This window comes from Drosophila sulfurigaster, chromosome 2L (genome assembly GCF_023558435.1).
Source record: "Drosophila sulfurigaster albostrigata strain 15112-1811.04 chromosome 2L, ASM2355843v2, whole genome shotgun sequence".
In the NCBI taxonomy this organism is placed as follows: Eukaryota; Metazoa; Arthropoda; class Insecta; order Diptera; family Drosophilidae; genus Drosophila; species Drosophila sulfurigaster.
Window position 1 is genome coordinate 9,069,855 of NC_084881.1, and position 23,212 is coordinate 9,093,066.

The following is a 23,212-nucleotide window of genomic DNA, read 5'->3' on the forward strand; positions in this document are numbered from 1 at the left end:
TGAATTTATGGCCTTCATTAAAAATTGTATGTTTTTACTGTATTCTTTCTATTTGTTTTATCTGACAGCAATTCGAGTGTCTACTTAATTTGATTTTTAACAGTTTAAATTAGGAATTCCTGATCACGAGCTATATCGCCATGCTGATTCAAACTATGGTTACTTAATATGTCAGTGATGACTGTTCCATATGTTTAATTATATATTTTTATTAGTAACACCAGCCTTAATCAATATTTAAAGCAATTCAAAACAATATATAAATGTTTAGTATAGTAAGACTGTTTATGACAAAAAAAGTTCATCCTATAAAGAAAATTAAAGAAAATAAATCAAGATTTTAATAATAATTTTGCAGAGTTGAAAATAACGAAGGACAAACATTATATTGTCATAATATTTAAAATGACGTCACAAATAAAATTTTAAGCAAGGGTATTCATTCCATATTTCCAACAAAAACATATTAGAAAGTGTAATTAAAATGGTTTTAAAATTGTTGAATAATATTTGTAGTACTTTTCCTTATGATTGCTAAATGGGAATAAAATAAAAAACTCTTTTATAAATCTTATATCTGTGGATTTTAATAAGTTTGGTAAAATTAATTCTTTTTCTATATAAATTATATGTATATACATATTCTTTGAATCTTTTTCTGTCATTTAGTTCTATTCATACTTTTATGTATGTATGTATCTGTCTTATTTATTTTTAGAAGTTCTGTTTTCTTTTTTATTCATTTCATTACTTGCTTATAAGACCAACAAAGTGTATAATATTAACAAATTAAAAAATTTCTTAAAATCTCAAATTGAAACACTTGGCCAGCATAGTTGATTCCTGAGATTCGAATTTTTTGAACCACCCGAAAGTATGCAGTTAAAATTGGTGCTATTAAGTATGCAATTTCAATACAATTGGAAATAGTTCAAGAACCTTCGAAGAGGAGTGATTAGGTGCTCCTCTATGTTCAATCAATATAGATAGCATATAAAAATAATTTGGGTATTTCTGGCTATTGTTGTTGACTTCAGAAGTGAGAGAGAGAGAGAGAGAGAGAGAGTTTAGACAGTCTGCTGCAAATATTAATATAACGAAAACAGAAGCAGTACGTCTGAGATAGGTCAAAGATAACAAGATAGTTGCGATTAGCTCTATCTGCAAATTCGCCCATCTCGTAATCAGTTGAAAGAAAAAATAAAATAAATAAATACTGTTTTTCATATGCAACATCTAAACGTAATATATTTATTTTGTAATACCGTAAAGTGTAATACACATTAATCTAATTGTCATTATTTAGCAAATGTTTAACAAACAAACGTACAGATACAAGATACATGTTACACATACAATTATACAAGCAGATACTTAATAAAGAGGTACAAGTGTTTGTTATAAAGTAATAAGAACTAAAACGAGACTAACAATTTGGATCATCGGCATCGAGTGCCTCCCATCCATCTATATAAGGTGCACGCTGTGATATACTAAGCATACGACTTGAATCCAATCACTTTTGACCATCCGTTCTATCCAAGAAATCCATTGCTCCATCCTCAGTGTCCACCAATTTCACGAAGCTCGCGTTTGCCTAGCGGCAGAGGAGGGCGGAAATTGTTGATCACCTTGCCGTTGAACTCGTTGCAAGGACACTCCTCCTTGACGTCATAGGCATTGAGATTGCGCATGGCATTCAATTGATCGTCCGACACCTGAATGGGTGTCTTGAACACAATCCAGATGACGCACTCAGAGCATGGGGGCGTCGTCAAGGAGCCCTCATAAGTCCAGTAGGTGTGGACATCGGGCAGCAGCTTGCCAGGATCACAGCCCTGGGGCAGGGTGACCCGATCACCCTTGTGCAGCACAAACTGCAGCAGGCTGGTCACAGTGTCCAGCTCAGCATGATGATCACCCGGCTGCAGGAACACGCCCAATACAGCGAGACCATCGGGAGCGGCGGCTGCTTCTCCGAAAGACTTATACTTGGTGGTATTCCAGTGAACCAGATGCAGTTCGCCGGCATAGGAGACACCATCGACTGTGTGCTCCGACCCCTTGGAGTCCTGGCAGCCCCAGTGGCAATGGAACTGTTCCAGCTTAAAGATCTGATCGCCCAATGGTCCACCAGTCAATTCCGAATTGGCACCATTCACATCCACGCGCCAGCAATAGCCTGCAATCGATATAATCATTGGGAATAAGCCAAATGCTGTGCATGGAATTATCTAGTACTATTTACCGGGATTGACCAGACTCTTGGTGTCTTCTGGTACATACTTCCACTTGAGGGGAGCGACCTTGAGGTCGCTACCCTTGGTGGCGGTGGAGGGTGTTATATCCACCGGCGATTGACGATGACCGGATGCCTGTGGATAGTCTTTGGCCCAGTGTGCGGGTCCTGGAATTAAGCAAAGTTCGTAAACTATTATTAGCCAGCAATTTAACTAAATGTCATTTCATTTTGGAGCAAATCAATTGACTAACTTCTATTGAAGGCTACAATCTGTAATTACTAATCACCTTTTCACTCAAGTGTTTTATCATTTGGACTTTATTAATAACAACCGATTTGTCATTAAACAAAGCAAAGTAAATAAAACAAACCACAATTTTCCTGATTATTTACTCAATTTATGGTGGTGACATGAAAGTGAAGTCATGGAAGATAAATCACATTATATATTATATATAAATTCTTTAGGTTACAAATGAGTAACTTTGGATGCGGGATGTGTAAAAAGTTGACTCACAAAATTACGAGTTTCGCCTAGATCTAGGTGTTCAAACGGACAGACAGACATGGCTATATCGTCTCGGTCTGATCAATTTATGGTTTCCGAGATGCCTTCTTCTGCCTGGAGGCACAAAGTTATAATACCCATCTACCCTATGGATAGCAGATATAAAAATTACTCCAAGCTCATTCGTAATATGATTTTGGATTTGTATCTGATCCCTATCAATACAAAAAATACTTAAACTTGCATTTATTTAACTCAATAGTTGGGTGACTGTTTTAATCTATTTCAAGGATTAGCTAATCAGTTTTAATTTAATTAATGTTTAGGCCATAATCTCGATATTTGGTATGTGGTTTCTTTTTTATATTTTGAATAATAATGAAATTTAAACATAAATTTATATAGCCCTTTATATTCTTCTCCTAAAAATGTTACTTATAGTATGACCTTAATATTGCGTTAACAATTTCAGCCAAAAACTAATTTGAGTAAAATAAAAATGTATATTTATTTTCAATAATTATTGGTATTTTAAGAGAAAGGTTTACGAAAAACACAAAAAAATATATAATTGACTGAGGGTAATAAAATATATTACAATTAGTTAGTGGATTTTACGAGCCTCGCAATCGTTTGCTTGCATAAACTTGTTCTTAAGTCTATAGGCATAAAGATAGTCGGGGATTGTAAAAGTGTTTTAATGCCGTTGCAAATATTGCATAAATAACTTTTACTTGTAAAAGCGACAATAGAGGCATTTTATCTAGTCAACCAGCTGCGCAAGCAATCGCTTGATCTTATTTGCGCTGTTTGCTGCATTTGCTTTTTGTTGTTGTTTAATTATTGTTGTCGTGTGGAGCTGCAACAGCTACAACCGCAAGAACAAATAGAAACAAATGTTGACTGCGGGCGTATCGCGTCACGTGCCGATCTACAGAATCACACATAAGTTATTGGGGCGGGGGAGGAGGAAGGTGGAAGGTGGAAGGCGAGTCATGTGATAGGATCGTCGCACTGACGCACACACGAGATAAACCGCAAAAGAAGCCACCAAGCCAACCCACATACCGTGGGGTTAAAAGGGGGTTATGAGTTGCGGCCAACGAAAAGGAAAAAGTATCTTTCGAATGTTAAGGTTGCACCTGCCTTATCTATCTATCTATCTATCTACCTAGCTTGAAATACATTTTGATCTTTGACACATGATAAATCATTAGAGCCCAAGCTATGGTCTTAAGGTGTCTTTGCACATTTAATGTCTGCGATTTTAAATCCCAGCGAAATTGATAAATCAAATAAATAGTCATGTGCATTGCATTTTTCTTATCAATATCGATTTCTTTGCTCTCTTTGCTCTTCCTCTTCCTCATTGGTTATGTAATTAAGTGAAAGACTGTCAATTCGGCTAAAGAATTATAGGAGAGTTGTGCAGGCAATTTGAGCATGTGACACACAAATTGATAGCGTCAATAAATACAAACTGTCTTTCGTTTTATATGCGTGCATATATCAAGTATACGCCACGATCGAGAATCCGCACAATCCTTTCTGTAATTTAGCGAGTTTGTGCAAATTTCCGCCCAGTAATAAAGCTGATGATTTATAACAATATTTTGCCAGCTTACGAAGTTAATGAAGCTGTCATTTTCTCCACTGCTTTGTTGGTTCTTCATTTACTCATTTTTATCATATTTATCTACTCTGCCTTTTTCGCTCGAGTTTTTTTTTTCTTTTTTGACTGCAGCCACAGACAAATATTTTGCCAAGTTTGTTGTTGACGTTTACTGGTGATTCTAAAGATCCAGCGTCAACGTTCGCTCAACAGATAAAAAGATTGTTAAATAAATACAGCCGGATGAAATTCTAGCATTCTAACTGCCAGCAATTAAATACTCTATTGGGAATATATAGAATAGTAAAGAAATTTAAGTTTAAATTATATTAATCTAAAGCTAAAACTGCAATGGAAACATATTCTTAAAAAGAGAGACTTACAAAGTCGTTGAATGTATTACCGAGTGGAAATACCCGCCTATTGTAGTGAATACAATTATAATAATTGTCAACTGAACTTGGACACTTGTGCAAAGCAGCTGGAGGAAATTCACGTGCCAGAAATTTACGATTGTAATAAAAACCAAAAATCATAGGAAGCATATGGGAGAAATGTAGGAAGCTCTAATGGATTAGCACATAAATATTATATTTGCACTAAGCACATATAAATAGTAGAACTGTCGTTAATATTTAAACATATTGCGACAATACACGCTTCATAAACAATTGCAACATTTAGCACTTCAATTAGAGCAAAAAAGCTGCAATTAACGACTGATCAGTTGCGATAAAATCGAAATGGTTTTTAAATTGAATTACTGCAAATAACAAAATAACCCGCTCTTAATATGGCATTCGAAATACACACCATATATGTATGCATAGAATAGTATATAGAGTAAACAGTGGAACAGCCGAGACAGACAACAGCTTGTTAAATCGGAAAACTTGTTTTGTTTTGCGTTTATTTTTCCAGACACCAGGAAATAAGCGAGTGCTAGCTTTGGAAATTTCATTAGAATTTATGCAAGATTCCTCTTTCATGCACTCTCGTTTCCATTCCGCAAAACATCAACAAACGGAAAGCCAACGACGGAAATATACCCTATAAATGAGTATATAAAACGAGATTTTAAAATGCGCTAACTTTATCGTTTATGGTCTGTATCTGCGATCAGCCAGACAAAGTTTATGATGTCGCACAACTTTTGATGGCATTTCACGACGTTTAAATGAGCTGAGGGTATACGGTGCGTATAAGTATTACAGCTCATGTGTCATCCATTAAGATTTGTGAATAAAATATTCGAGCTATTAAACAAACAAAACTGGGCAGACAAATTATTACGATGCATCTCCAAGCTCTCCATTAGCATTTACGAATTTACGATTCGATGAGCGAGCCTTGCATGATAATAACTAATAGATATACTAATATATAAGAATTTTATATAAGTGTCATCATGAGTTTTTTGCGTGCCTCTCATGTGCCAATCGCATCACATCGCATCGGATCGGATCGGGTCGGGGCGTAAGGAAATGCATGCTAATTGGGCCTTCAGATGAATGAGCAACTCGAACAATGAACTGAGACGAAAATGGAATATTCAAGTTGGGACACTAGTATTCTCACTCGAAATGATACCTCCTACTATAGTATAACTGGTATTGCATAAGCAACCCTCTTGCATAATGCCAGCGACAGACACTGGGAAGCCCCAACACTGCCAGCTTAAGCTGGTAGACAACGTTTATCGAACACTTCATGGCCAGTACAATTTCGACGTAACCCTTTTGACCAATTTGTTTATGGCTAATTATTTGTTTGCATGTGAAAATTGTCGGTCATAAACCGGACGAGGAGGCCCAGGAATAGAATTGCCATAAATACTATTGTAAATAAATAAAACTTTTGCGAATAATTCTATTGTAAATTCGATCAAATTGTCACGTACGAAGCACACAATTTGTGGTGTGGCTGCTTGGAATGCCAATCTGCAGGCGAAAATTTTCCAAATCATAAATTTGATTGTTTTTCTCATTTTCAAGCAAGTTTGCTTATAAATTAAATGTATATTTTTATCGCACCGCGCCAGGCAAGAAATTATATAAAAATATTATGAAAATAACATTTTCTCACACCTCCGGAGAGATCTTTGATCAGCTATCAGCTATCGAGAAAGGAAGATTGGGCATAGTATATTATATACAACATATATCTTGAACGCGTCAATAAGTTTATCAACGATTTGAATAATCTTTTGTAATGCTGAAAAGGGAATCACTCTGTAGAAATATGACTATCTAATTCATACATGGCATTAAGAAGTGAGTGTGGAATATAATGAGATAAAAAATAATGATTCAGATTTCTATATGAATTTGTACATTTTTAAGAGCTGGTGTGCAAAGTCTGTGAATCACAAGAGAAAGGAAATTTTAAGTAAAAGATAAGGCAGTTGGCAAAGAGAACAATCAGTTAATTAAAGTATACATCTAAGGTATTTTTAAATAAAATATAAATACACCCAGTTTTTAGTCATAATGATTAGAAATATATCAAACATCGCACAATTCCCCTGTGACTTCTTTGTAGATAAGCAAAAAGACAGGGGTAAAGTATGCTTTATAGGTAGTAAGTTAGTAATAATAGAATACAATTTATAGGACTTTGTATTATCAGCGGATGAAAGTAACGCGTCTTTAATGAAATTTGATTGATTTACAAAATATAAACACGCGAGTTTTAATCTGAAATTCTAGTATAAGCGTGTCTGCAGGTTTGACAGGGGCAGAGGTGTGTGTCTGTGTGTGTGAATTGAAATGCTTTGATTAGAAAGATCACATAATCTTGATGTGTGTCTAGTATAATAAACAATATAGTATATACTGCTACCTATATATGAGTTTATACTATATACGAGTATACATATAGAAATACTCAATTTAGGAACACTTATGCTTAATGTAAAAAACACTCAAGCGTTGAGTGGGCCATAAATATGAATGTGTTATACTTGGTATGGAGTACTGTCTTCTGATAACAGTGGAAGCAAAATAGATTGAGGAGAGCGGCGAGGGGAAGCGCCCGCATTGGAAAGTTTCCGTCGCAGACAAATCAAATCAATCAACGCAATCAGCTCCATTTAAACAAATCAAAACGAATTGCCAAAAATGTGAAGTCGATTTCGTAGATGCAAACATTTCTTTTATGATCGAGCTCACATATCATTTTATTGAACGATAAGTGAAGTAAAATGAATATATCATGTGACGTTAAATGAGTCCAGGGATGGGCAGAGACACAAAGGCAGGGTTTTTTGTAAGTTGTTTTTTTTTTTGTTTTGTTTGCAGCAGAACATTTGACAGGCTGTGAGCCATGACAATAATACAGTATTTGACTTTGGAACCGGTCTTTAATGCGTCCTTAAGAACCGAACATGCACTTGACCAGCGTCGCATAAGTAAATGAACTGCCTTCAAAAGCCACCATATATCAAAGGTTTGTGTGAGAGAGAGAGAGAGAGAGAGGGAAGGCGAAATGAAAACGAAAACGCGAAACGAAGTCAACGATATTAATGCGAAATAAACACTAAAGGCAGACAAAAGAATTGAGAGTATTAACGAATGGTCGATACACTAGTTAAGAAACTATTAGAATTTAGATTGGAAAAAATTCTCTTTTTAAAGAGCTTATTAATGTTGGGAATTTGAAGGTTGCAATTGTGTTCTTTCAATGCAAATTTGCTAATAATTACGAATAAAAATGTTGAATACGCTAATTAATAGCCTTTTAATTGGCTTAAATATATTTATGATGCAATAACATGAAAATATTTATTTTATGTGCTTTCATATTTTTTTTGCTAATATATGAAGAACAGGCCAATGTACTAACTATAATATTTTAAATAAGATTAAATTGGATTTGCTTTAAAAAAGACTTTTTATGAGAGTTGTTAATATCTACTCGGAATAAATTTGTATACTACAAAATTTGCCAATAAATGCGTAATAACCCGTGCCAGAAGTGTAGCGTTAAAGAGAACTCGGAACTGGTTTCAATGCGATCGGTTTTTGTCTGGCTCTCTTTGGGACTGGTTTAATGGGAAGCACCCGCAACAACTAGCGTCTAGTGGAGATCACGAGACACAGCTCGTGCTAAGCGGCGACTGCTGGAACACAACTCTGCTCTCTTCACCTCTCCAGAGACAGAGCCAGCCCCAGAGTCAGAGCTATACGATTTAATTATGGCTGTCGCATATTTATGAACACCCAACGAACGTGCCGATGTCTCTATATAAAACTCTTGACTGTCGTTGGTGTATTACATATACGATTATGTTTGTGGTTGTGTGTTGGGTGTTTGGGTGTGCGAGTTTTGTGGAGTGGCGATTCGATGATGCATATAATTGAACGCGCCAAGCGTCATTTGCGAGCAAACTGTGCTTGATTCAATTAACTGCGAATGTTCCCACTGAGAACATGAAGCTGGGAACTGGGAGCTGAGAACTGAGAACTGGGAGTTGAAGCTGCGACCCGGTATTAACCAGTGTGAACCCAACAAAAACAAATTACGAAAACAAAAATAAGGAACCAAAATTTGCCACAGCTGAGTAATCAATGATATGGCAATTACTTAAAATTTAGTCACTCCACTACCTCTCTCTGCCTTTCAGTGGGGAAGATAATGACTCGGCTGACTTAAGCAATTGTTTCATTTTTTTTACACGTTTCTCAACTGAGAAATAAAAAAAGTTACTCGCCTGCTCGCATATATAGTATATCTTATCGTTTTGCAAAAATTCATTAGAAACCTTGCTCTCTGTCTGCGGCCATAAATGCCGATGACGTATTTGATTCATCAAACAAACAAACAAGCACAATGCAAGTGCTGCCTGTTATCTATTAGATAACATGTGTATTCAATCAAGACTCGCCTCAATTGACCAGCAAACATTACATAGCACAACATTGCAGCATTACAGCATTGCAGCATTTGTATGCAACAAGCTGCACGTACTTGCAGATCACAGCACCCTTCAGCACTGATCGAACCTGTCCCAATCTGGCTTGACAAAAAAAAACTTTCCCAAAACACGCACGCTGCGCTTGCGTGAATTCGTTTCTTGTTTGTAAACAAAAACTTTTTTGGGTTAAGCACAAAACAAAACCGAAGATTGTATGCACTACTACGCATATGTTTTTAGAGAATTTGTTTTTAACTCATGGTTGAATGCGATCATTGAACTTGATTTCAAATAGCGAAATAGCTAATGAAATTCCGATTTGTATTTCACAAATGTATTTACTTTATTTGATCACTAACACTATTTCCTAAGTCAGCTACTTACCATTCTCTTCGGTGTAACCCCAGTGGTGGCTCATCTTAAGAATTGATCTTTGGTTGTCTATTTAACGTAAGACTTTTGCTGTTGCACTCGCGGTTTCTGGCACGCGTTTGAGTTTCGTGTAGAACGTTACGGCTCGTTTTATACAGAACCCGGGAAACTTGGTTGCTTGTTACCTTTCACGTTTATGGGGAAAATGGGAATGGGAGCGCGTCTGCTTAGTTAGTCCGCTGGCCGTAGACTGCTCGACTCGAGGTAGCGTCGCTGACTTCGAAGCCGTTGCGCCAACTGAAAAGTAATAAACACAAAAAAAAAACACGCACCTAAACCGTCAGAGAGGCAAGAGAGCGCAAAGAGCGAGCGGGAGAAAGAGAGAAAGACGAAAGAGAGCGCGTCAATTGGAAGCGACAACAACAAACAAGAACGACGACGACAACAACAACAAATAATAAGCGCGATGAGTGAGCAGCGGCAACAAAATGAACTTAAACTACAGTTGAACCTCGTTGAGAGCAGCGTTTTGTATGGTGAGGGGGTATTTGGGGGGTCGCTCGGCTTTGAGTAGTGGCCGAGTGTTAAAAATACTGTTGACAGTTCAATAGCTCACCCCACCATGGCTGGCTACACCTCCCCTCAATGCTCAACGCACAAAACAGCGCGTTAATTGCCCTGTGCACTGTGGCGCAATACATTGCGTATACGCAATGTCTACAATATACGAAAATTAGAACGCCCTGCGATCGATAACAGTTATCGGTACTGTCAACAGTTAACAGTTCATTGTTAACAGTCACTGATAATTGCAATTGTAAATTGCATTATATTTTCCCTTTGGGCCTCACTGTGCTAAACAAATTGTCTAAGCACGACGTATAATTTATTGTTGAACTTTAGTGCATTGTTTTTTGCTATTTGTGTTGTTGTTATTCTTGCGCGATCACACACACAAGCAGACGTTGTAAGAGAACAAGCGAGAGATGACAAGTTAATCTCGGACTGGAAATAGGAAGAGGGCTTAACCACACAATTGGCATGGGGATGATGTTTTTGCTGAAAACAGGCCGCAAAGGTGCGAGGGAAATAGGGGATCACAAAATGCTGCTGTGCCTCAATTTTCATCAACGATGCTGACAACGTTTATTGCATTAGACCGATCCGCACACGTTGTTGCCGTAGACAGTTTAGCGAGTTAAACCAAATTTGCCGCTAATTGAAATTTTGTATAATTTTCACTGGCTTTGTTTCTGGGCTTTTTGTTTTGTTTTTTTGCTCATATGATAAATCTCTATATAAATACATAGCGTCGTGTGACTGCCATAATAGGATTGTATAAGGGACCCGTTCCATGACCGCACCACACTGCGTATGCGCAATTAATTTAAGCGTGCGAAATTACATTTCCCAATTGTTTGCTTTAGACTCAATTCTATAGACTTATTTTTTCAATTAAGAACAGCGACAATTTTTTTTTATTTGCACTTTGCGCACTTTTATCTCTAGTTTCGAACTCACGTGAGCAGGCCGTCGCCAACTTCATTACATTTCCGTAATTGCGATGCCGTGATTCAAAATTGCATTGGGCGGAGGGGTTAACGTATTTTCGACATTCTGACATTTGTTCGCACTTTCTGAAAAAAAAAACTGAAGGTCAGTCAGTTGCATTTAAATGGAATTTAATTTCATTAGATTCTTATCTCAATTTATGGCATTTAAGTGAGGAAACGCTCTCCAGACAGTTCCTGGCAGAGATCGGGTCATGAACTCTCTCATGGACGCATTATTCGTTAACTAATCACTTGCGCTGATAACGAAAAATAAATAAACCAGCATCTGACTCTGTGTGTTTGGATCTAAAAGCCTGCACTACTGTGTTTATTTGTTTCTCATTTGTTTTGTCTCGTTGTTTTCTTTTTAGATAAACACGCGTGCCTAGCGACTGTTTTTGGCTTAACATCCGACACGGTTAGGCTTTACAAATTATGATATGAATTATCTTTTATGTCGAATAACCCAGAGAACCTCAACAACGAGCATATATAGTAAAATAATCCTACTTTGAAAGAGGTTAATAAATTGTCAGGCAATGGCTAAAAACATATCTTATCTCAACTCTGAACAACTAACCTAAAAGTTGTTGAGGACTTTCGCATGACTATTACTCATTGTTGCTCATTTTACAAAATCATATTAAAGATTATTTTTAGATTATCTGAATTTTAATTATTTTATCAGTTAAGCTTGTCTGTAGAAAAACAAAATTAAAATATTCCTCAAGGAAAAAATATTTTGGTTGAGTCAAAAGGCAAAAAAAAACTAATGCGAATAACATCTGATACACGCATATCTTTTTAACAGATACTAAAAAAGCAGAGAGAAATAAAAATGTTATAATTTAAACTGTTATTAATCAGGATAAAATATGATCTGCAAAACTTCTCAAGTCTTGAAATTTAAATGATTTTTTAGTTCATCCCTTGCGATATTCTGATGTGCTGCAGTAAATTTCTGGTTTTTTTCTTAAATTGATCATGCAGAAAAAAACCGTTCGCTGGCAATTAGCACATCACGAAACCTCATGATTTCAATGGCCACAAGGCGTTAAAGAGTGAGAGCCTGATTAAGTTCCAATGAAATTGACATATTAACAAGATTTATTAGCACAAGACTCAAAATTTGAAATTCACACATTCCCTCGCTTCCCCTACTACTTTCGACTAATAAGTAACACAACACGTCATTCATTCATTCCTATCTATTTTTGCGGTTAGTTAGCAAGCAACAGAGCAACTTTGAAAGAAGAAAGGAATAACAAACATATTGATGGATGTTATGAGAAGACTTTTAACAAACACGTTCAAGGTCCAACACACAAGCATCTCAACACCAAGAATTTTATGTGTATAATGCGAAGTATATGAAACCATTCCTCGCTGCAAATCGTACGTTCCAAGATCCATTAAAATAGACATCATGCGGAATACTTATGAGCAGACATTTGCAGAGGCGAATTAAATGCTTTTTATTAGATTTTATAAATAAATTTCGGGCTATTGGGCTGGACTGGACTCTGCTCTGCTTCTTTAATTAAATTCATTCAAAATTGGCAACAGCCCTCATCGACTATATAGTCGTACGATTATTCAGCCACCACAACCCCAACCACAACCGCCTGCTCCTAGACTCCTCTTGATTCGCGTACGTATACTTAATATAAGCGTACGAGTGAATTTCTTTATTTATTTATTATAATACATGCGACGCACACATCTTGAGCATCATAAAAAAAGATATAAATTAGCGCCCAAAGATCAGCAAAACACACTTAAAACATATGATATTCACTCGACGTAAGTGATTGACTATTTAATACCCTCCACAATGGCTGCGAATGCTACAAGTATAAATAAAGATGTTGTAATGACACTGATCTACAGGCAAATGTCCTACAACTATAGTTACGAAATATTAAATCAGGTATTTGTACTTTAAATAAATACTTACTGAAATAAATTCATAAATTCTACTACAATTAAATGAGTTTCGTGTTTCCACCCTTCTCTATACATTATAGTATAAATGTTATTAAAATCCAATATTAAATCCTTTTATTGAGACCGTATTTCTATGTGTCATTTTCAATTTATTTTTATTTTGATTTTTATTTGTTCTTTAGTGTTCTTTTTATTTATAACGAACAAGATTGAATGAGCAATCAAACGAAACTACATTAATTAATAGACTTACTATATTTTACGAATATTCGTTGTAGGCCTTTGAGTCATATTAGAGAAATGTTTCAATAAATATAAGAAAACAAAGTTGCAAGTCTTATTGTTGTAATAGATATATTTGAAATATATAATTTGATTTAAATTAAAACTAGCAATATACAGGCTAAAGATTAGCATAGGTTTATTATTATTTATACTACACAATAATAGATAGATAATAATAGATTTAGTAGTGAATAATCAAATAAATGGTTACACCAATAATTTTCATTTTTATTATTTTCTTTTGCCAAATTCAGAACGAAAAACCGAAAAAAATATAGATCATACAGGTGACACTCACACTCACAAATACTCACATATTAAAGCCTTTCACGCGTACGCACACACACACACACACACATTTAGTGTGGGTGCAACGATGCGTGCGTGTGCGTAAACATTATATAAAACAACAACACTTTGTTTAACCTATAAACATTACAATTGCATATGTATGTATATGTATATATAAATATATAATAAAAATATAAACTCTGCTTTCGGAGGCCAATGGGAAAAGCAAGATAACAATAAAGCCAAGATATATACTATATGCATGTACATCGGAGTATATATACGTAACTAAAACGGTGCTAATTGGAGATGTACGTGTGTGGGAACGGGGGCAGATGATCGATCGTAACGGTAACATTAACGTTAACGGAGGCGGGGTCATCAAACGGGGCGTGACTGGTAAGTGGAGCGCCTTGACTATTTCATATTCACACTGACGTTCATTATATTGAATACTGGACCGATGCGCATAAACACGCGTCTAAGGACACTTCTCAGTTCGGGCTTCAGGTCAAAGCACATCATGTCGCAGAGCAGGCTGTAATAGTTCGAGACATGTGTGGCAAACTGCAAGCGATGATAGATTATTAGTCTTTAAAAGTCATCAAATCATTTAATTAGTACTCACCCGGTCGTCAGACATCTTCAACAACCGCGTCAAGATAAGTAACAGTAGCGATGTCCAGGCATCGCGATGCGCCTCGCTCTGCAGACTCAGATAATAGCCCAGCGCCTCTTTGCATACCTGCACCAACTCCTGCTCGATGCCCGGCCAGTCACTGCGACGATTCTCGTCGCCGTACATTTTGAAAAAGATGCGCAGCACACAGGCCAACGATGCGGTCTCCTGCTTGAGCAGATTGGGTTTTACCGAACCCTTGAAGCCGGCACGCCACAGTAGATTGCGCTGATCCTGATCGGCGTTGAAGCGTTTAGCAAAACGATGCGATTGCATCAGACACTCAGCGAGTGTGAACAGTTGTCGAGTGCGCAAATATCCATACATGCCCTGCTCCTCACGCTGGCAATCCAGCTGCAATTGCTGCGATTGCGTCGAACCACCACGACTACCACTGAGATCGGCTGCAGCCTGAGCCAATGTCTCGGCATCCTCCTTGCGCGATGTCGCTGGGAAGAACACAATGTTGTCCATCGTCTGTATCAGCTCCAACTGCACCACACATTTGATGTGCAACGCCTCAAAGTGATTGTGTGCCAGTGCCATAACTGGAGGCTCCTGTGCACTGTTATTGGAATGTGGAGTGGTTGAGGCGCGTCGAGGCTGCTGTTGCTGCTGAAGCTGTTCGTTGCCCTTTGTGGGACGCCAGTGGAGCAGCTCCTTGGGCAGCGTTGCATTGAAAATGTCCAATATGCACTGACATGTTTTGTCCCAGGTGACCTCATTGAACTTGAAGCCATTCGAAATGACCAGATTCTCAAGGCAATTGGTGCCGGAGCGTGCGAGTTGTTCATTGTTCTGCTGGACACACCAGTGCAGCTGAGCGAACAGCTCCTCGAGCAGCAAATGACCAAGCACATCAAAGTATTGCGTGAACACATCAATGATGGCATACAGTGCATGATTGCAAGTCGTAGTCATCCATTCAGATTTCTCGGTCACATGCTCAGGCAGCTTCATGTTGTCAAAGATGCGGAAAATCACATTGAACAGATCCTTCCACCAGTTGGGCTTAAAGCTATCGCCGTGCGTCTTAACAATCTCAAACAACACAGTGAGACCGCGCGTGCGCACATCCAGCTTGCAGCGATTGACCACGCAGGAGAGAGAGAAGAGCATTGGGAACCAGCCGCGAACCCAAACACGATCCTCCTCGGCCACAGAAGCATCGTTCTCCATGCCCGCATGCTCGGCAAACAATTGCGGAGCATCGTGAACACATTGGGCGCAATTGCGCACAAGTCGTATAGCCTCCATGCTAGTGTCCGGAAAGCGGGCATTGCACGCAAACTCCGACAGACACTTAACGGCATCCTGAAAAGAGTCTACCATGACGGCAAACTGTCGCCGATAGAGATCGCCAATGATTTTGCCGGTTGTCTGGAACGCCAACTCAACAATTGGCTCCTCGTGGTCACCAGCAGCCAGATGGAAGATGGAAAAAATGTTCTTCCAACCGGAACGAATGTTGTGCGCCTGTAATAAAGATTTCCACATATATCTATGGCTTGCCAAGAGAGATTCTTATCTTACCTGGGAGTTGACCATCTGAGCAATGCAACGCACCACCATGTCGCGTATTGCCGGCGAGTTATTCTTCTTCATGATGTGCTCAAAGGGACGCAAGAAATCCTTTTGAAAACGAAAGTTGCTGAATTCACCCTTCTCCATAAACTTCATCGAAAGCTGACGCAATGAATCCAGCGCAAAGAATGCAATCTCCTCGTTGCTATTACAGCCAACCGTATTAAAATGCTCGCCAAGCACTTGCCAGATGCGGGACCATTGCAATCGAATACGCTCCATGTTGTAGTAACTAATCTCGACGATCTTCTGCAGAGAGAACATACGTGGTTGGGTCTGCTGGAGCTCATCCACTGATACTTGGCATAATGCCTTTACAAAGTCCACAATGGCATCGCCATCGAGACGCATGGAGCCGGTAAAGATGCGATCCACGGCCACCACAACGCTCTGGCTGCTTGTCTCGCCAATGTGCTCCTTGACGCTGGGATTAAGTGTATCCTTGAGCGTGGTCTGTGCTCCTGATAGAAACTGCGGCCGCACTCCAGTGCCAATCAACTGTGCCAGCTCCAATTGGCTGATGCATTTGACAATGTCCAGCCAGCTGCTGCCCAAGTAATTGCCATCCGTATGGGCGACCATAATCAGCGTCTTGATGGTGTCAATGTTCTTGGCCTTCATCTCATTGATGGGCGAGTTGGCGTTCAATAAGGTGAAACGCGCCAAAGCCTGCACGTAAGCATCTCGCTCCAGCGACATGTGAAAGATGCAGGCGATGCGTATGGCGCAACGTATGCCGTCCAAGCAAAGCGTTGCAATCTCTGGATCGTCGCAGTCTTGAAGACCTACAGAGAAGGCAGCCAGAAACGGTGTCCATGCCATTTTGAACATGGGTCGTACATGTTCCAAGTGCTTAGCTGATGTGAATGGCGATTTGACATGTGAAACCGACTGCATTAGATTGGTGGCCGTCAGCGAGATCACCTCCATTTCCATATTCCAAAGCAGCTTGCGTCGCTTCTCCGTTATGAAGGGCTGTTTGCCAACTGGCTTTGGTGCCATTAGCATTGTAGTATTGTTCTTCATTTTGATTTCATGCTCGGCGATTTCATCATAAATGGATGATAAGTATTCCTCGGGCAGATCGTCCTTGCTATCGCCAATGCCGCGATTCATTTTGATGTATTGCTCCTTGGTCATTTTATGCTTTACCTGCGGCGAATGCAGATCCGTTGTCAACATAATGATGCTAAAGGCGAGCACATAAACAGTATCAGCCATTTGGAATAACTGATTCTGTGGATTACATTCGCAGTATCTGCTCGCAAATTTCTCCATTAGCCGATCAATCTTTTGCGCCTCGCCGGGCAATCGAAATTCCTCGAGCAGAATGCGCAATGCGGCCACCACCTCCAGTTGCCGAAAGTCAAAGGCATCAATGTAGGCGCACATTACCTCCTTTGAGTGATCATCGTTCTCGCCCAGATAGTTGCCAATGACGGTTTTGTCGAGGCGCTCATCTTCATGCAGCCAACGCGCGATATCTTGACAAGTGCTGCCCAGCAGCTGTTTCTCCTGCAAAAATTGCACACCCTTCTGTGGCTTGCGATTGAACAGCTCAATGCCCGTTTCCATCACCTCTTTGCGCATCTTGCGTTCTTCGAGTGCCTCGGGTAAATCCAACAGCTCTTGATTCTTGGCGCTACCATAAGAGTTGAGGCTGTGACTCGAGCCACCGTGAGTTGAGCGCAGGCTCGAATTATGCGCAGATAGCGAGTCCACATTGTCAGTGACCTGCGAGTCCTGTGTCGGTGACTGCAGGGCTTGCACCTGAAAAATAATTGCATCGATTATGGCTCGGTTCTTTTTGCAAAACTACAATATTACATACTTGCAAAGCAGGCGCTGGCATATTGGGATTCACGTACAGATCCTTGCTCCATTCGACCATACACTTTAATATGGAGACGAGACATTCCAAGCCACGTATACGCATTGATTTCTCCTGCATAGGATTGGCACCGAGTTCCAGTGCTTGTCGTCCCTGGGCAATTTTGGATAAATCATTGACCAGCCGCTCGAATAAGTTAGCAGCAGAAAAATCGCAATCGTAATTCACATAAATGTCCACCACAGACTGGGCATCGGCGCAAATGCGTGTCAGAGCCTGTATGACCATCCATTTGTGCTCGAATGAACTAGAGCTGGCCTCCAGAATATTAAGAAAGATTTCCTTGAAGAAGACCTCAATCTGGCGCTTCAGATGAACCTTAAAGTTTGACAGGAGTGCCACAAATATAGAAAGCGACAACTCAAAAACTTCGGCCACCAGACTAACGCCATTGTTGGACAGTGCCACACATAGGTATTGCTTGATGGCCATGATGAACATCTCGTTGGAACGGAAGACAGGCCCAGCATTCTGCAGTATAAGCAGCAATAGATGCAGTGACAACACTTTCGATCGCAGCTCATGCGACTTAGGATCCGGCTGACCTTCGGGCAACGGCTTCATGGATAGCTTGCACAAGGCGCGGAACACCAAGAAGGCGTCTTTTTGCAGGATGTGTGTAAATTTAGCCGTTACTATGGCATCATTCTCGCTATGGAGCTCCACGCTGTCGTGATCCGAATGCGAGGAATCCACCGAGCCATTGCCATTCACAGTGGGCTCCACCTCGGCTAGTTCCTCAGCCGTACTCTGCTCTTTCATGGCCTCATTGAAAGCAGCTGTAATATAAGGAATAATTTAAGATTTCAATTCAAAAATCGATATTGCAAAACCTAACTGCGCTAATAAAATTAAATTTTAAGCATATCGATATTTTTGCATTACATTCTTATCGCAATGAAGCGTAATCGATTAGTCACCTGTTATTATCTCAGCCAGTAGCTCAGAGGCAATTGCTTCATCACTGTCCGCTCCTTCGGTCGTCACTGCCGGCATATCCTCCGTGTTGTCCGGACTGTTGATGCCACCATTTAATGCCGCCACCGTTGTGGGAGTTGGTGTTGCTGCCACCTCGTATACTTGATTCTCCATGCGCGCAAAGATCACATTCAACATTTGGGTGAGCGTCGCTCGTGCTGTCGTTTGATTCACCAGATTACGGCTAGACAAATATATGTCATAGCAGGTGCGCACTGCCTGCAGCAGGGTAAACTCATGGATTTCAACATGCTGTGACGTCACGACCGTAAGCAGTGCCTTGATGATCTGCAGTTGAACTCCCTCGTCCGTCTGGGGGCCATTGAAGCAGCCATAGATGGTAATAACAATGCGATCGATCAGCAAATGTCCTGGATTCGCCGAGTCTTGAATGGCACCCGTCAAATGTCCATAAGCAATGAGTTTCTGCAGGCAATCCAAAGCGGTGACCACAATGCGCGGTGAGCGACTCTTACAGGCGAGTTCGAAGGGTAGAAAATAGGTTTCTGCATTGATGATGCTCGCAGCATCATTTTTGGGCAACGGTAGCGCTGCGCAGGGCAGCTCATTGCCCTCGGCGATTTGGCCGGCTTGGATGAGCTCTGCTTTGATCTGTTCAAGCGCTGTGTCGCAGGACTTTTTCAGCTGCGAGTGATGTGAACGCCGTATGTCCTTATCGGCAAGGATTTTTTCTAAAGCACGCACAATAAACATTTCCTTAGTTTTCGTGGAGTTACTTTGCATATTGTATGCAACTCCAAGGTCGTTCTATACTTTTGTTTTGTTGTTGCTGTTCTCGTTGATGTCTTCCTCTTTTACTAATTACAGTCTTGGTGAAGTGGTGAGACGGCGACGGCGTTTGTGGATAGCGATTGTCAATGGTGTGATGGTCACTTTCGCGCTGCTGCAAAACGACGACAACGGAACCACAACAAACAGGGCGTGTGTTTTGTTGCTGTATGTTGGGTTGTGTTGCTTAGCTCGATTGCTACACTGGTCGGCACCCACTGTGTGTTATTTGATTGTTATATGTTTTTGCATATTGCAATTGTTTAAATTTTCCACATCAAATATGCTTAAAAAAATACAATGCGTGAAAAAACGTCATCAGTGCTGAACAACATTGCCAGACTGTTTGGACATCGATAATCGATTGCGATTGGAATGATGCAGTCGATAATATACTTAATTCATTTATCAAACTATCTACAGCTATACATCAACTCATTGGTTATTAGTCAAAAAAATTAGTTTCAAAACTTTCGAATCGCGATTATTATTTGTAGCTGCATGACTATACAATTACCCAGGGCTACAACACAGCTACAACCAGGGCGTACTGCATGCCTGATAAGAACCCGCAACTTACAGTTTGATGTATATTGAACAATTTAATTCCAAAATTGAAAATCTCTCAATTATCGTTATGTATTTTTTTTATTTGTAATACTATTTAGATCATGTTAAAATAAAAATTGCCTATATTTATAAAAACATATATTCACTATAATTTCCATTCTTCTTGAGTGCAATCCGACATAAGCAACACATTATTCATGTGCTCGCTCATTAATTTTTTATGTTGTGCCAGCACTTCAGCGCCAGAGGCTGTAAAAAAGACGGGCCGGTGGAATCGCTGATGCAGGAATATGCAGATATTTCTTGGATAGACTGTGCAGAAATGGATGGAATTGGGCAAGATCCTTCCACAAGAGCAATGGTTCTGTTTGCAAACTGCTGATATTCGCACAGAAATAGCTGGAGATCTCATCCTGATTCTCTTGCTCACCAATCATGGTGATTTGCTTATGCTTTTCCTGTGAAAATGCTCTATAAGCAGACCAAATATCATAGCCATCCGTTGTGGTTTCATCATCCGAATCGTCAGCCGTTGTTTCAACTTTCTCTTCATACAGATTGTACAAATGTGTCATATATTTAGCCATCAATGACGCACTCTGAAACGGCATATTTCGAAAACGTGGATCTAGTAAACTTGACATGGCCAACATCATATTTTTCTCCAATCCGTCAAAACACTCTTCCAACTGCTTGATCACAAACAATCGCATTTCATATGCGATTTGATGTTGTTGTTGATTAACATTCTCCGGCTGCTTCAGTTCGTTAAGAATTGTGTATAATATGGGCAGAGCGTTACTAGCACAGGGATACGAAGATATACTCGAACCACACACCTGTCGCACAGCACTGGCCAATGGGCCCAACACACTTAGCAACTCCAAAGCCAGCTCGATTTCATCATTATTCAAGGCAGGTGTCGTTGCATCAATTGTCGACAATTCGGAATTCGGATTCTGTAATTTGTGCGATGTATGCGTAGTATGACGCACATACAGTTCAAGCATCTCGTAGCTGCTTATAGCACGCCCATTAACATCCAGCTTTACATGTGTCGTCGTTAAGCTGTTACTCAATTGGTGGGCAACACGGCGACGCACCTTATCGCATAGTTCACTGAACTCTTGGCGTTGTACCACAGATTCCAGAATCGTTTCCAGTAACTGCGCAAAGCAAGGCACATGCCGTTGACTGCCCAGCAATGTGGCAACTGCATTTTCCAGCATTCGGTTGCTCCGACTGACGATGCACATAATTTTTGACTTGTTGATCTCAAAACGCTGACAAATGCGTTCCAAGCGCTCCACAATACTGCTGGTATTGTACTGCATGGGCAGTGCTTGTACTGAAAGTGTCCGCGACCTCCGATGTACTCCCTCATGGTAATGTGCAGCTACCTCCAGATAAGATAGCTCTGCAGTGCTGTTGGCTTGATTGATGTTGCAGCTTAGCGAAAGTGTTTGCATGTTACCCAATTGCTGTCGCATTTGTGTCGTATGCAGCTCTGCTTTCTGCGCGATGCGTGTGCCCAGTTGCTTAATGCTAGGCAGCTGGAAAGATGGGCAGAGCACTTGGGTGAAGCGCTTGAAACCCTCGCCTTTAATGATATCTAATGGCTGTTTATCGCGGCACACAAAGTAGGCGAGGTTATCATGGTAAACGCTACTGTACACACTTTGACAGTCGCTGTAAAGAAAGTAATTGCTTAGCTCAGTTTACAACTTAGCATGATTGATAAGTGCTTACTTTATATCGTCCAACTCTGGCAAAAAAGTCTTCATGTTGCTCATGCTGTTGATCGCTTTGATACTGCGCCTCTTTTGGCTCAAATTCAATTATGTCTGCCGCACTTACAGTCTCGGCTGCTGATTCTGTTTCTGCTGTGGTCCAATTGGCATATGTTTCTTCATTCACAACGCTCTCCACCGCAGCGTGTGCTTCGGCATCCACAAACTCAATCATGTTCACATCCATGTCGCCCACTGGGTCAGAATTATGTTCACGCTTTGGCTCGGACTTAACCTTAATGGATGCATATTTTAATATCTTTTTGCCCCGTGTTTTAAGGGGCATTGAGTCCCTTTTCAACATTCCCCCGCACTACAATCGACTGGTGATCATTAACATCTCTGCAATTAAAAACGCAACGTTTAGTAGAATCTAATGCGGCCGATAGACGCGAGATTATGGCCTTGGGGTCTTACATGGTAGGATGGGTTTTCATGTGCTTCATCAGGTTGGAGGTGTTTCCACTGGTTTTGATAATCTTTTCGCATAGGAGGCATTGTGCTGTCTGAAGATCCAATTTATCGTAATATTTCCAAATTTTGCTACGCGCCATTTATGTTGTTTATTTATGCGTCTACGTGCAGTGTGGCCGCAAGCTGCATTACAAAATATACCAAGAAGTACCATTGCTATTAATGAATATATAATTTTTTTTTGTCAATGTGGCCATAAGTAGATTAAATATTTCACTTCAGTCAGTGTGCTACATTTTCTTGCAAAATACAAATAAGCCAATTCCATGAGTAGAAAAATATACAAAATATTCCCAGTTATTTTGGTTTTGTGACAATAAGAAGTAGGCGAAAGTAATTGGCTTACAAAAACTGGTACCTGCATTGGTAAATGGTGGAAATGTAATAACAGAGCATGAGACATAATTTTATGATGTGTTATCAGTAACCTGCGGCCATCTTAAGGTAACTACAATACAATGTATGTAAGTTGTGAAAATACAAATCTCTTACTGACATTTATAATTTTATTCGTACTTGTCATGTATATATGTACATATATATGTGTGTTATTACGCGCCAATGAGAAGTTATCGATTGTAAAATCGATGTTTCGATGTTTTCAATACTTAAGCAATCGATGTTTCTCTTGTCACTATCGAAGCTTATCAAAACTTTCTCGTACAAACTACATACATAGTGTACGAAATAAAATAATGGTTTGCAAAATTTAACAAATGAAAATTTTCACCA

At 39.7% G+C, this 23,212-nt stretch overlaps 5 protein-coding genes across 5 annotated transcripts in view; 1 reads left to right on the top strand and 4 right to left on the bottom strand.

Moving 5' to 3' along the window:
• Positions 1-23,212, top strand: part of LOC133848626 (uncharacterized) — a 177,253-nt gene that overhangs the window by 8,971 nt on the left and 145,070 nt on the right. The gene's annotated exons all lie outside the window — the stretch shown is intronic.
• LOC133839237 (carbonic anhydrase) lies at positions 1,216-9,907 on the bottom strand. Its single transcript, XM_062270648.1, has 3 exons — positions 9,662-9,907; positions 2,249-2,407; positions 1,216-2,182 (listed from the first exon to the last, which is right to left on the bottom strand). Exons 1-3 carry the CDS (start codon positions 9,693-9,695, stop codon positions 1,563-1,565), a joined length of 813 nt encoding a protein of 270 aa, XP_062126632.1. The 5' UTR covers positions 9,696-9,907; the 3' UTR covers positions 1,216-1,562.
• LOC133850888 (brefeldin A-inhibited guanine nucleotide-exchange protein 1) lies at positions 13,642-19,999 on the bottom strand. The gene is made up of 5 exons (XM_062287136.1): positions 18,800-19,999; positions 17,820-18,658; positions 15,938-17,758; positions 14,354-15,880; positions 13,642-14,292 (listed from the first exon to the last, which is right to left on the bottom strand). Exons 1-5 carry the CDS (start codon positions 19,599-19,601, stop codon positions 14,143-14,145), a joined length of 5,139 nt encoding a protein of 1,712 aa, XP_062143120.1. The 5' UTR covers positions 19,602-19,999; the 3' UTR covers positions 13,642-14,142.
• On the bottom strand, positions 20,276-22,109 carry LOC133850889 (E3 SUMO-protein ligase ZBED1). The gene is given in 3 exon segments (XM_062287137.1): positions 20,276-20,472; positions 20,474-21,905; positions 21,966-22,109. Coding segments are annotated over 3 exon segments (1,587 nt in total). The 5' UTR covers positions 22,010-22,109; the 3' UTR covers positions 20,276-20,361.
• Positions 22,205-22,699, bottom strand: LOC133850890 (uncharacterized). The gene is made up of 2 exons (XM_062287138.1): positions 22,424-22,699; positions 22,205-22,348 (listed from the first exon to the last, which is right to left on the bottom strand). Exons 1-2 carry the CDS (start codon positions 22,558-22,560, stop codon positions 22,282-22,284), a joined length of 204 nt encoding a protein of 67 aa, XP_062143122.1. The 5' UTR covers positions 22,561-22,699; the 3' UTR covers positions 22,205-22,281.

Excerpts from the sequence above, each read along its gene's own strand:
- LOC133839237 (XM_062270648.1), bottom strand. The coding sequence starts at position 9,695 with ATGAGCCACCACTGGGGTTACACCGAAGAGAATG. Across the intron at positions 2,408-9,661 it reads GGGTTACACCGAAGAGAATG|GACCCGCACACTGGGCCAAA; the intron begins GTAAGTAGCTGA and ends GCTTAATTCCAG. Across the intron at positions 2,183-2,248 it reads CAAGAGTCTGGTCAATCCCG|GCTATTGCTGGCGCGTGGAT; the intron begins GTAAATAGTACT and ends TATCGATTGCAG.
- LOC133850888 (XM_062287136.1), bottom strand. The coding sequence starts at position 19,601 with ATGCAAAGTAACTCCACGAAAACTAAGGAAATGTTTATTGTGCGTGCT. Across the intron at positions 17,759-17,819 it reads TGCCAGCGCCTGCTTTGCAA|GTGCAAGCCCTGCAGTCACC; the intron begins GTATGTAATATT and ends ATTATTTTTCAG. Across the intron at positions 15,881-15,937 it reads CTCAGATGGTCAACTCCCAG|GCGCACAACATTCGTTCCGG; the intron begins GTAAGATAAGAA and ends TCTTTATTACAG.
- LOC133850890 (XM_062287138.1), bottom strand. The coding sequence starts at position 22,560 with ATGGCGCGTAGCAAAATTTGGAAATATTACGATAAATTGGATCTTCAG. Across the intron at positions 22,349-22,423 it reads ATGAAAACCCATCCTACCAT|AGATGTTAATGATCACCAGT; the intron begins GTAAGACCCCAA and ends TTTTAATTGCAG.